Source organism: Micropterus dolomieu, linkage group LG11 (assembly GCF_021292245.1).
Source record: "Micropterus dolomieu isolate WLL.071019.BEF.003 ecotype Adirondacks linkage group LG11, ASM2129224v1, whole genome shotgun sequence".
NCBI lineage: Eukaryota > Metazoa > Chordata > Actinopteri > Centrarchiformes > Centrarchidae > Micropterus > Micropterus dolomieu.
This window is the reverse complement of record NC_060160.1, coordinates 18,608,784-18,621,313: the sequence shown is the minus strand read 5'-3', so window position 1 is coordinate 18,621,313 and position 12,530 is coordinate 18,608,784. Positions and strand designations below refer to the sequence as shown.

General features: G+C 43.0%; 1 protein-coding gene across 1 annotated transcript in view; it reads left to right on the top strand.

The window, feature by feature from the left end:
* The window catches only part of LOC123978624 (ryanodine receptor 3-like), a 109,037-nt gene that overhangs the window by 35,657 nt on the left and 60,850 nt on the right, over positions 1-12,530 (top strand). The window contains exons 10-22 of the mRNA XM_046061967.1: positions 717-791; positions 1,426-1,582; positions 2,176-2,340; positions 2,794-2,915; positions 3,794-3,974; positions 4,981-5,116; positions 6,402-6,497; positions 6,786-6,904; positions 8,297-8,430; positions 9,310-9,551; positions 9,876-10,068; positions 11,775-11,991; positions 12,082-12,186. Of these exons, the coding sequence (XP_045917923.1) occupies positions 717-791; positions 1,426-1,582; positions 2,176-2,340; positions 2,794-2,915; positions 3,794-3,974; positions 4,981-5,116; positions 6,402-6,497; positions 6,786-6,904; positions 8,297-8,430; positions 9,310-9,551; positions 9,876-10,068; positions 11,775-11,991; positions 12,082-12,186 (1,942 nt within the window). The remainder of the gene's footprint in view (positions 1-716; positions 792-1,425; positions 1,583-2,175; positions 2,341-2,793; positions 2,916-3,793; positions 3,975-4,980; positions 5,117-6,401; positions 6,498-6,785; positions 6,905-8,296; positions 8,431-9,309; positions 9,552-9,875; positions 10,069-11,774; positions 11,992-12,081; positions 12,187-12,530) is intronic.

Genomic DNA, 12,530 nt, shown 5'->3' with positions numbered 1-12,530 from the left:
TGAGTTACCTACTCAGCTCCCACCTCGCTTTATAAAAATGCCCCTGACCAGCGTTGCATTTGGCTCTCCAGGGAACCAAAATGGCTGCTGTGTTATTTTGGTCTAAGAAAAATGGCACAGTGGCCCTTGAAGTGGGTCAAAACAGCAGGCAAGGCCCATTCACACTCAACCAGGTGCCAGGAGATGTGTCTTCCTCCTGGGCACAAACACACATACATGGGATCTATTTTTAGAACAGAGAGGCGGGATTAGATATTAATTTCCAGCGTAGGCTTTTGTCCTCGCTTTGTCCTTGAAATTCAACAGACGGAGCGAGCTTTTTTAGAGGTCTTCAGTTTTTCTGGGGCAGATCAAACACACTCCAAGCTGTCACCAGGGGGGTGATGAGGGATTTCTTTTATCTTTGGACCCAGTCACCCATATCACAGATAGACAGTGTAGCTGTGGGTTATCAGGGCACACGTCTCTGTTTGAAGGATGTGATGCTGCAGTTGGCAGAGTAAATACAGCCCCATGCTTCAGTGTGTGTGTGTGTGTGTGTGTCTTAACACGCATGAGTCGAACATCCTCCCAGTGAATATCAGTGTGACAAATGAGAGTAAAGAGGTGGTGTTCATCTAAGCCAGGACGAATGACCTTGACAGCATCAGTGGTGGATAGACATTTAAAGCATCCACAGACAGACCACCCACTCATGCTTCTCTGACATCCCCCAGGATAGTCAACTATGAAACGGGTAAAGCCGGTGCAAAGGCCAGGTCCTTGTGGAGGCTGGAGCCACTCCGAATCAGGTGGGTTGTGTTTCGCATGATCCGTTATCTATTCCCTTTCCTCCCTGTCATTGCTACCTATTTTACCTGTTTATCTTTTTTTTTTCACTTTCCATCATTCTCCTATTTGTCCGTTCCATGTGTTTCTTTCTGTCTGCTGTTTCCTCTTTATATTTTTTTCTCTCTATTTTCTATTTGTCTTTTCCTCCCTCTCCCTAGCTATGATTTAATGCTGCACTATGGCCTCTCTGTCTCTTTATTCCTCTGTCTCCCTCCCTCTTTCTCCTTCCTTCTGTCCCTCTCCCTTTCTCTTTCAAGTCTTTGATCCTGGTGATTTTACAGCCTCACAGGGATGCAGCCTTTCCTTTTTCCATTTCACCCGCTGTCAAATATGATATTTGTCACATCTACCGCATTTTTTTGACCCTAGTTGTTTTGAAATTCCCGAACAGAAACAAAATGCATAATTAGAGAAATGTTTTCAGCTATTTGCTGATTATTTCACCGCATGGCACGCTAGATAATTAACAGCTGGCAGCAATGTTTAGATCAACTTATTATGATATTAGACTTCCAGGGCTTATGAAATGCAACTGTTTCTACTTGTGTGTTTCCATGTGTGCTTTATTTTACTTTTTGGGTGTGACCTTGACAGCTGGAGTGGAAGCCACATCCGCTGGGGCCAGCCCTTCCGACTGCGGCACCTGACCACCGGTCACTACTTGGCCCTGACAGAGGATAGGGGGTTGGTGCTGCAGGACCGGGAGAGGTCCGATACCATCGCCACCGCCTTCTGCTTCAGAGCCTCGAAGGTTAGGACACACATACGCACACAGATACAAGGGCACAAGATGTCCTCTCAAGGTGACCGGTGTCACACGGGATCATCCACGCACTTTCTCATTAAATCCCACAGGAAAGCAGTTACATAGGATGAACCGCCCACTCTCCTTGGACTGGAAAATGACATGGACAAAGAAAATTACAGGAATCAGTGAAAGCATTGCCATAGAGGTTAATTTAGCTGAACTTGCAGACTCTGACTAAACCGACCATTTAGCCTTACGCTGTGTAATGGAGTTTCTAGATATGGCCAGTGATTGTGAGCCAATTACTGACACTTCCAATGTGGATTTAAAGCATGCATTATAAAATGTAAGTGAAGTCATTTATCACCGAAGTCTTCATGTCAATTATGGGCTGCAGTTATATCTGATCCTAACAGCAAAAACAAATACAATCATCTCACTGTGATGGAGGGAGCTGTAAACAGCAGATGCAGTTGACATTTGCTTGGGGAACAAATCTGCATGCAGTATGTCTGTACATTTCTTTATTGTGCTAGCATGCTCATGCATGTCACACTGACAGCTCTGATGGGTTCATTTTCTCCTCCCCTGCGCAGGAGAAGCTGGAGCAGAGCCCCAAGCGGGACATCGAAGGCATGGGGGTGGCAGAGATTAAATACGGGGACTCGCTCTGCTTCATCATGCACGTGGCCACGGGACTCTGGCTCTCCTACCAGGCACCTGATGTCAAATCTGCCCGTCTGGGTCCTCTCAAGAGACGAGTGAGCAGAGACGAGCACAAAGCACACACCGTTCTGTCTTCAGATGCAAAGCACATACGAAAACAAACAAAATAAATAATAAATAATAAATAAATGAGTGTCCTTGGAGTGGATAATTATTTTGAGGGTAATGAGTTGATTGAGTTAAGATGATAAGATGATATTAGTTCGTATTGCTGCCTCGACTAAATATAAACTTTGTCCCTTGGTTACTATGGCAGAAGTGATAGAGGTGTGCATGTGAGAATGTTTGGACAATGTGTCCTCCATGTAAACACAGCCAGATAGCCTGTCGTGTCAGCACCTGTGTCCCAGACATTGTGGCTCTGTGCTGGCTGAGGATGGCTGGAGACTTTCTTTCCATTAAATGGCTCCCTCTTCCTTTTCTGGTCCTTTTTAACCTTTCCCCAACAGTCTATCGTCTCACTCTCTTTCTCTCCTTGCCCTCTCAAGGCGTGCCTACATTCTGAAGGTCACATGGATGACGGGTTGACCCTGCAGCGTTGTCAACACGAGGAGTCCCGTGCCGCGCGAATCATCCGCAACACCACGTTGCTCTTTAACCGATTCATCAGGTATGCTTAACATTGCTGTAACACTGCTGTCCCTCACTAATGCAGGCAGTGACGTGATCGCGCAAATTGCCCAATTAAACCAAATTACAGTCCACATTTGTCTTGAGCCACTTTATTAGGGTAATCTGCATTATCCTGTCACTGGCACAAGTTGCGTAAGAGCCGCACTGATGATGGTAGAACAGAATTAATAGAGATGATAAACCCAACTGTGTCACTTCACCAAATTATAGAAGAAGATTCAAAACCCAGACATATTAAAGCCCCACGGACTCTCACACAGTCCACACAAACGTGATGTAATGTCCCTGCAGATTGTGAACGCACCCAGTGGAGAGATGAGCTCGGGGCCTGTGAGTTTTGACTGAGTGGCGGTGCCAAAGCCCCAGACAGCTCACTCAGTGGTCTAGTCATGCGTTTCCAAGTGGGAAACATTGCAGCGGCGTCACAGCCATGCACAGCCATCTCTGAATAAGGAAGCCGTGGAGCAAGTCAGTGGATGCTTCCAGAGCCCTTATTTGTTATCAAACTGCCTGCTGTCCCCTGGGGCGCTAATGGCACGAACATGTGAGAGTCTGTCAACCTCTACTCTCCACCCCCCACGGCTGTGACACAGACATACAACAGGAGCTATTTTTAGAGTGGCCCGGAAATCAGCATTTCAGCATGGATGAACCTGTGGGCTAAACATTGTGTTAGTCATCACAGCTTCTTCGCAAGTCTGCTCAACCTCCCAATTACTTTACCAGGAGGCTATTGCATTTGGGATGAATGGAAGTATTTCACGACTTTACATGATCACAAACATCATCAGGGACTGCTGTTATGCCTGGATGAGGGTTAACGTTTCTGTCCTCTCTCTGTCTCCTCCCTCCCAGAGACCTGGATTGTCTGGGTGTTAAGAATAGGGTACTGGTCGCGCTGCCTGTTGAGGAGGTGCTCCAGACCCTCAATGACCTCATCGCCTATTTCCAACTCCCTGACGCTGAGCTGGAGCACGAAGAGCGGCAGATCAAGCTGCGCTCGCTCAAGAACCGGCAGAATCTCTTCAAACAGGAAGTGAGTGTTTCCCCATGAAGGAAGGCGTAGCAAAGTAACAGTCCATGAAATATCAATTAATAACACCACAAGCTTTTCCACAGTGCAGCAAAATATTAAAAAAACCCTAGAGGAAAGAGTTTGACTTGTGATTGAGGCAATTTTAGTAAGTGACTGCACATATGAGGAGCTGCAAACTTGCAAAAGACAGAGTATAAAAGTGGAAGGCTAAAGCAATTGATTCTTCGTGGTGTGTTTCAATGCCATCTTGTATTTGGAGGCACTGCATTTGAAGGCGTCAGCAGTTTTGGTGTTGTAAGTTTTCCCAAGGCTGGCACGAGTGCACTGAAGCTTTCTGCTAAGCCTCTAGGACCTAAATTGCTTTCATCAATTACGAAATGTCAGCTACTGAGGGGGGCCTGTGATGTCAACCATCCAAACTCCCCTTAACTCTAACAGGCTATAACAATGTGTAGCCTCAAGCCAACATACATGAGTGTGAATTAGCTAAATGGATTATAGGTGCATTTTTGGTGGTTTCAATATTTGCTAATTATGCATATTTAAGTAATTCATCTTATTTTCCTGTCTTTCTATGATAATATACCGAAACAGCATATCTCTGTCCCGCCCCTAATATATTACATTTAGAAGGTCAATTTGTCACTGTAGACAGCTGACTCATGATTTTTCCTGGGATTATAAATCATCTGCAATTTCCATTTTGTCTTTTTACGCCCTCCATTTAGCATATCTGATCACTATAGATATTTCTCCGTAGTATAAATCAATATGACACAAGCACCAAATGGGACAGTCGTGAACCATAGGGGCTGCATTCAGGATGGTCAAATATTTGAGTATTGTAGAGGAAGAGTTCACCAAATGAAGTTGTCATGCTAATGAGAGCGACATTTATTTTATTGGAAATGTGTAAAATGCATGCATTTCATTTCTTTATTTTATTGTCACGTGCATGTATGTAGCTATATTATGTTCATGCGTTGGACCACTGTGCGTTTCTTAGGGCATGCTGACTCTGGTGTCCAACTGCATCGACCGTCTGAACGTCTACAACAGTGCCGCCCATTTCGGGGAGTGTGCGGGGTCAGAGGCCGGAGCAGCATGGAAAGACATTCTCAACCTGCTGTACGAGCTGCTTGGTAAGAAGCTGGTCTAACACACGCAGAAACACACACCACAAATACGTACAAACACACACACACTTAAACCGATCCACTACTGTAATCAGTCACAGAGACGAGAGTCATTGTTTGAAGGTGAAGTAGCTGCAAGTGGTGATGAGGAACTGTGGTGACCTGGTATTTAACCAGCCATTTACAGACGCCTCGCAGTGGAAGGCAGCCTAACATACATACATACAGCAACACATGCTGGGAAAAAGTACTTGGTGTCATGTGGTTCAACGCTTACAAAAGAGCTTTCCAGTTAATGTGATGTTCTTCCAGGGCATCAGCACACCAAGGTCAGTCATCACACACCCCCAAACACACACACAATTTTGGGTGTTCCCTGTCTATCAGATGGCTTTTTATCCATTGAATGTCAATTCTCATCATTCTGCTGTTTTCTGTTTTGTCAACTTGTTCGTGCTGTGCTCTTTGTGTTGCTCTATCACAATGTCATCAGCCATGCCTTTTGCAAAATCACTTTAACCTCTTGCATTACAAGCATATGCTTTGTCAGATATAGACATATCTCACTAAAATGATTTGGCAGGGATGGGGGAATATTCTCTGTCTGAAAATCCTGCTGTCTCCTGCTGTATACAATGCTTGGCTGAAACATTCACCAGTTGTGACATAAAAGATGCATTTGCAAGCAGAAAATTGTGAGCAGGCATGTTCTTCCTGCCATGTTTTTAAATAAGTCACATTCCGAAGAAGACAATGTGGATGTAAAGTGAATCTTTCACCCTGCCACACTGAAGCCTCTCTGCCCTCCAAGGTTGTCCTTCACACTCTTATTTACACTGATTTCACCTTCTGGCTTACATTAGTGTTCCAGCCACGTCTCTCTTTTCCCCCATTCCCTCCTCCACACACCTGCTCCAGTGCAGCGCTAAGTGGATTTGGGATGCCTCCCTCCTTTCTTCTTCAATGAGTGACCCTGTCTTTTTTTTTCTAGGACATATGTGGGTGTGTTCATCCGCATGTGTTCATGTCTTTTCTCTCCTTGTGTCATTCCCTCTTTCTATCTTAGGCATCTTCCAAATTAATATGTATAAGGGTGTCAAAGCAGAACCTCGCTCCTTCCTTGGTGTGGGACGGGCATATAAGGTGTCCACCTTTGGTTGACATTGCTTTTGCTGTTGTGTAGGGAGTGAGATTTGACAGTGCACTGAGGGAGATCCATCGCACCACTTTGAACAAAAATACTGTCTTCTATAAGATTTGACTTAACGCACATTTTCCTTGTGCCCTGCAGCGGCGTTGATTAGAGGAAACAGAAACAACTGCACCCAGTTTTCCAACAACTTGGACTGGCTGGTTAGCAAGCTGGAGAGACTGGAGTCTTCCTCAGGTATACTCATTACAACATTGTGAGATAACTTCAAAGAGACATTACACATGTATCCAGTTCTTTTCTTAGCAATCCAACACTCCTCGACAGGAATATGAGTCTTAAAAAGTAAAAAGATGAAAAATATATAGGTACCTTTATTTTTTAAATGTATGTTAAAGAATGTAGCAGCCGCACAGAGTGTTCCCTGTTGATCCATGCAGAATGGATGTCTCTTTGACGAGTGTCCTCGAGTGTGTCTTTCTCTTCTGCGGGTGTTAACTAATTGATGAATTTGCGGCTGTGCAGGCATCCTGGAAGTTCTGCACTGCATTTTAATTGAGAGCCCCGAGGCCCTCAACATCATCCAGAGAGGACACATCAAGTCCATCATATCACTGCTCTACAAGCACGGACGCAACCACAAGGTGAGCAGCAAGTAGTGATGTGTTAATCTGGGGTGCTATCTCTACTGTGATATAAACTAATGACACATCTGGGCTTTACATTTTTGTGTCTAATGTGGTTGAGGTACAAGGAGAATGTTGACTAAATAAACGTGAACAGTTTGAGGTTGTGGTGAAAAGAAACCACATACTGAAAATACAGTACAATGCAATAAATTATAATAAGACAATTAAATATAGTTTTAAACGAATAGTTGACATGATAGTGACGTTTTTGCTTATTTGATGATAACATCTATACCATGCATACATTTGTAAGGTAATTATGTAGCTGGAGCTTGCAGCCAATTAGCTTAGCTTAGCATAAAGACTGAAAAGAGGGGGAAACAGCTAGCCTAGTTCTGTGCAAAGGTACAAAATCTGTCTACAAGCACCCACCGTTAAATGGCAAATTCGGGTTTTGTACGGATTAAACAAGATATAACATGTTAATTAGTCAGCTTTAGAGGAGCTGGCAGGTGGATTTTGTTAGCTAATTTTGGTTCTTTATGCTAAGCTAAGTTAAACGACTTCTGGCTCCAGGTTAATCTTTGCTTAAAGACGTGAGTTTGCTATCTTATCTTCTCATCTAGCCCCAAGTGTGTTTCAAAAATGTCAAACTATTCTTTTAAGATGCATACTGTTATATCACCAGTAACTTGGATGTTGTCAGAAACTTTTAGTCAAACAAGAAAGCTCACTTCAACTATTAAAAGTGCCTCTTTATCTTGCACCCAGTCATCTCCAGTTCGTTCCTCATTAGGCTCAACAAAGTGCTTCACTGGATGCACATTCATTTCCATAACAGTTCCCTTTGGGCCTCTTTGTCACCTCTTTTTCTTTTTAGCTACTAATTTATTGTGCTTACCTTCTACCAGTATACAAATGTCCACCTTTGACAGAAGGCTCCTGGGGGTTTTGTTGCAGTCTGTCCCTATTATGAGATCAGGAGTAGGCAGTGAGCTGGCCGGGTCATATATCAGTCTGAATGTATCATTTTGCTATGGAAACAGGAGAAAAGGGCCAATGATAAAGCATGAGCCTGTCTGCCCTTGTCTGAACGTCCCAGCCCATTTAATTCTACAGCTTTGTTTGTGTAACATCAAAGGGATATTATTGGACATGTTTTTGCCCCCAAACAGCCTCTCTGAGTAATTATGCAGTGGTTGCATGAAAGGAGTCTGTCTCTAGAGCAACAACTTGGACAGTGATTAGAGACAACAATAATTAGTAATTTCTGAAAAGGTATGGATTAATATGCAGGGTTTAATAGGGAAAATGAGGTCAATGTGTAATAGGTGATTGGGGAACTGTTGTGCTCTTTCTCTACTGTTGCTTATACCCCCACCCTGATGCCTCCACTTTCTTTTTTAGATTCTGGATGTCCTCTGCTCGCTGTGTGTGTGTAACAGCGTAGCTGTGCGAACCAATCAAAACCTAATCTGCGATCATTTGCTGCCCAAGAGAGATTTGCTGCTGCAAACCCAGCTGGTCAATGACGTCCAGAGGTTAGCAAACCATCCACGCACCACGGCTCCATTCAGCAACGTGCTTAATAGATATGTACCTATGGTAAATATATAAATGTAGCTACATTTAAACTTCCAATAAAAGTCAAGAACGGTGTTCTTATTTTGTTACTAAATGACCACAGTACTAGTCTGTGAATGGGTTTCACCAGCTATTCGAAAATCCATCTACAGTTTCACAGGAAAGAAAGGGACTGAAACACCCTGATTGATTAGCAGCTTTTAATTGTTCAAACAGACTAATATTTCAACACTACTGTGTCAAAATGGACATAAGGCATAAGGCAAAGACATACTCTTTATAGTCAATCAGGTGTACAATTCTCATTCGATAACTAGTTGAACAGGATTTCAAATCAGTTGGACAATGCAATAGTTCATAATGCAGTGTATTGTTATAGTTATGAGAAAAATGACCAACAACGTCTTTAAACTGGACTTTGGACCGTGTACACTCAAACATGACATGATGATTTGGACAGTGAAGCACTGTATACTGAGTCTGTACTTGGCCTTTAAATCTCCTGTTATCTTCTATTATCCTTTAGCTTGTAGTCTCTGCACTATGAAAAGAAACATTTTGGTGAGATTGAGATAATTTTAAATCAAATCTTATCTCACAAATCTCTTTGGATCATTTTCCTGGCTCTAGTGAAGTGATGCTTTGCTCTGCCTTGTATCAAGATATCAACACTTCTTCCTGAATCAAATACATTAGAGGCAAATTGAATTATCGTATCCTAAAGGCATACCTTTTCATTAGATTTAAAGAAAAACATTGCAAATGAATATGAGAATGTCTGAGAATGTGTTCCTCTGCGGGATAACAAATCATTTTATGTTTCACTTTACTGCCAGCATGAGACCGAACATCTTCCTAGGGGTGAGTGAGGGCTCAGCTCAGTATAAGAAGTGGTACTATGAGCTGATGATTGACCAGGTGGACCACTTTGTGACCAGCGAGCCCTCCCACCTGAGGGTGGGCTGGGCTAACACCAAAGGCTACGCTCCCTACCCTGGAGGAGGAGAGGGATGGGGAGGCAATGGAGTAGGAGATGACCTCTACTCGTTTGGTTTTGATGGACTCCACCTCTGGTCAGGTCAGTTGGAGGAAGACGATTACTGTGTTTGTGTGTGTAACTCAGCTCATATCATAATATGCAAATGTATAAAGATGAGCTGTAACCCTGGGCTTCAGCCAGGTCGTGTCTAGACAGAATCAGTACCCTGCAGGGATGAACTCCTTGCCCAGAGTGTGTGTAACGGTGTGCATTTGTGTGTACAAATTTGCGTGTTTAGTCCTGTTTATGTGTGTGTGTGAAAGAGAGACGTGTGCCAGCATCACTCACTGGGTCATATTTCACATACTAACTGTGTGTGTGTGTGTTTGTGTGTGTGTGTGTGTGTGTGTGTGTCCTGAATAGGTCGTATCCCGCGGGCGGTTGCATCCATGAACCAGCACATCCTGACCTCAGAGGATGTGGTGAGCTGTTGTCTGGACCTGGGAGCTCCCAGCATCTCTTTCAGGATCAACGGACAGCCTGTTCAGGGCATGTTTGAAAATTTCAACACAGACGGTCTCTTCTTCCCTGTCGTCAGCTTCTCTGCGGGGGTCAAGTGAGTGTTTATGTGTTTCTCCTGTGTTTTGTGTGAGACTAGCAGACTTTTGTGTGAGACTAGCAGACTGAAATTCCTCAGTGATGAACGAGCTACACTGATAGATGAGACCAACAAGCTCAAGCCAACAAAAATGTATAGATATATAATGTATCGCACACCTACACTCACACAAATACTGCCTGCATGAAATCCATTGAATCCACCTACTCACTCTGGTCCTTGAAATTGGGCACAGGTAAAATAAGCCTGCTTCATATTTTGCTTTGTTGCAATGGTGACCACAGATTGTGTGACTGACAAGACTTTAAAATGGAATTTCAAGCTCCAGCAGTTTTTCCATGACTCCATGATTGACTCTGACTTCGTAGAGCAAAGCAGCATTTTGCATTAACAGCTTTTACTCTGTAAAGCCCAGAGACAGCTGACACCAAGAGGCCAGACTGATTTTATTTGGTCATGTACGGTATTTGAAAGTGAATTCAATTCTTATTGCCTGATGAAAAAGGAATACCATACCTGACGGTTTACGAGCAGTGGAAAGGGAATTGAGAGTTGCATGTGATTCAAGCAAATTTAGTTTCTTAAAGCAATCAGGGTGTTGAAGCAACATACCATTGCCTTTCAAGATGGTGGAATGTCTGCACCCAACAACCACTGAAAGACTCTACAGCCATGCTAGCAGCTCTGTGAGTGTGTGCCTTGAGCTAAATGCAAACGTCAGAATGCTAACATGCTCACAATGACAATGTTAACATGTATTTTATAAACCAGGTATAATTTTTCATCATTCACTGTCTGTTTAACATGTTAGTATGCTAACAATTACATAATAGCATTAACACAAAGTACATCTGAGACTGACGGGAATGTCATTAATTTGGCAGGTATTTGACTATAGTTTGAGGACATTTTTACTTGATGGTGGTAGATAAATAGTCAGGGGGTCACAAAAGTTGATCACAAAGTTTATACCATTTCATGGCAATCCATTCAGCAGTTATTTATTTCCATAAAAAACTAAAATGTCAGCCTCAGAGAGTGTGTAGACAACCACCTTCCTCCAACAATGCAGACGGTGTAGCTAGATGCTCAAGAGTTGAAATCATTCATAATCATAGATCATCAATGTAAGACCATCAGCTTGTGTTTCATCTATCTCTTGCTATTCATGATTTGCGGAGCTAACGTTCTGCACTTGATATGGAAAGTGCCACCTTAGAACCATGTTTTTGTGTGGGTTATGACACCTCGGAGCTTGTACTTGAATCTGACCTACTGAACAGGAGCAGCATCTCCAAGGATTTAAATGCGCCAGAAAATGACAGCCTCACATCTTTCAGTACTGAGGCTGCGATCAGAATGGGCTTGGTTGCATCACCACTACTACTTGAGCAGCTATTTTGGGCGGCCTCAGGAGAGCCTCTTCACAGTGACGGCCTGAGACTTTTTTTTAGTCTCAGAGCTAAACTTGTCCCCGTTAGAGCAGAGACTGGAACTGATTGAAGAGAAAAATTTGTTACTTTTAGCTGCATAGTTAGTTTGCTTTTCTCTTGCTGCTTCTATCATTAATAGCTGTCTGATTATCTGATTAAATATATAATTTATATTTACACCACCCCCATTAATGAACTTTTTTCTCCTACATTTTTAGTGTGCAGAATAATAGAATGAGCCAACAGATAACCAATATTTTCTCTTGCTAGGGTGCGTTTCCTTTTGGGCGGTCGACATGGCGACTTTAAGTTCCTGCCTCCGTCAAGTTACGCTCCATGCTATGAAGCCCTGTTGCCAAAAGAGAAGATGAAGGTGGAGCCGGTCAAAGAGTACAAGAGGGATGTGGATGGAGTCCGAGATCTGCTGGGCACCGCACAGCTCTTTTCGCAGGCCTCCTTCATCCCCACCCCTGTTGAAACTAGCCAGGTAAACTAACAGGAGAAGAGAATAATGTTCATTTTTAAGACATGTTAATAACACTCTCACTGTTTAACTTTCTCGTGCCTGTTTTCTCAGATTGTTATGCCGCCTCATTTAGAGAAGGTTCGAGACAAGTTAGCAGAGAACATCCATGAACTGTGGGGCATGAATAAAATTGAGCTCGGTTGGTCATACGGCAAGGTGAGGATCACGCAGATTTTTCCTTTCCTTATGTAATACTCAACACAATCATCACCCTGGATCGAAAGATAAAAAAGCATACTCCATACGTTTTGTCATTTTTGTGGAGAAAATAAATATCACAATTACACATATTCTTAACAAATTTGAGTTAAAGACTCAGCTTGAAATGCATTAGCTGTTAGCAGTATTAGAACTGAATCATCAAAAGCCTGTACGTCATCTTGCTTTCTCTTTTATAATTTGCGGTTCACACCGAAAAGAGGGTAAGTGGAAAGAACACTGTCATCTCCCATGTTTGATGCTTTTCATACCATTCATTTAGATCCTTCATTCCAGTTTGT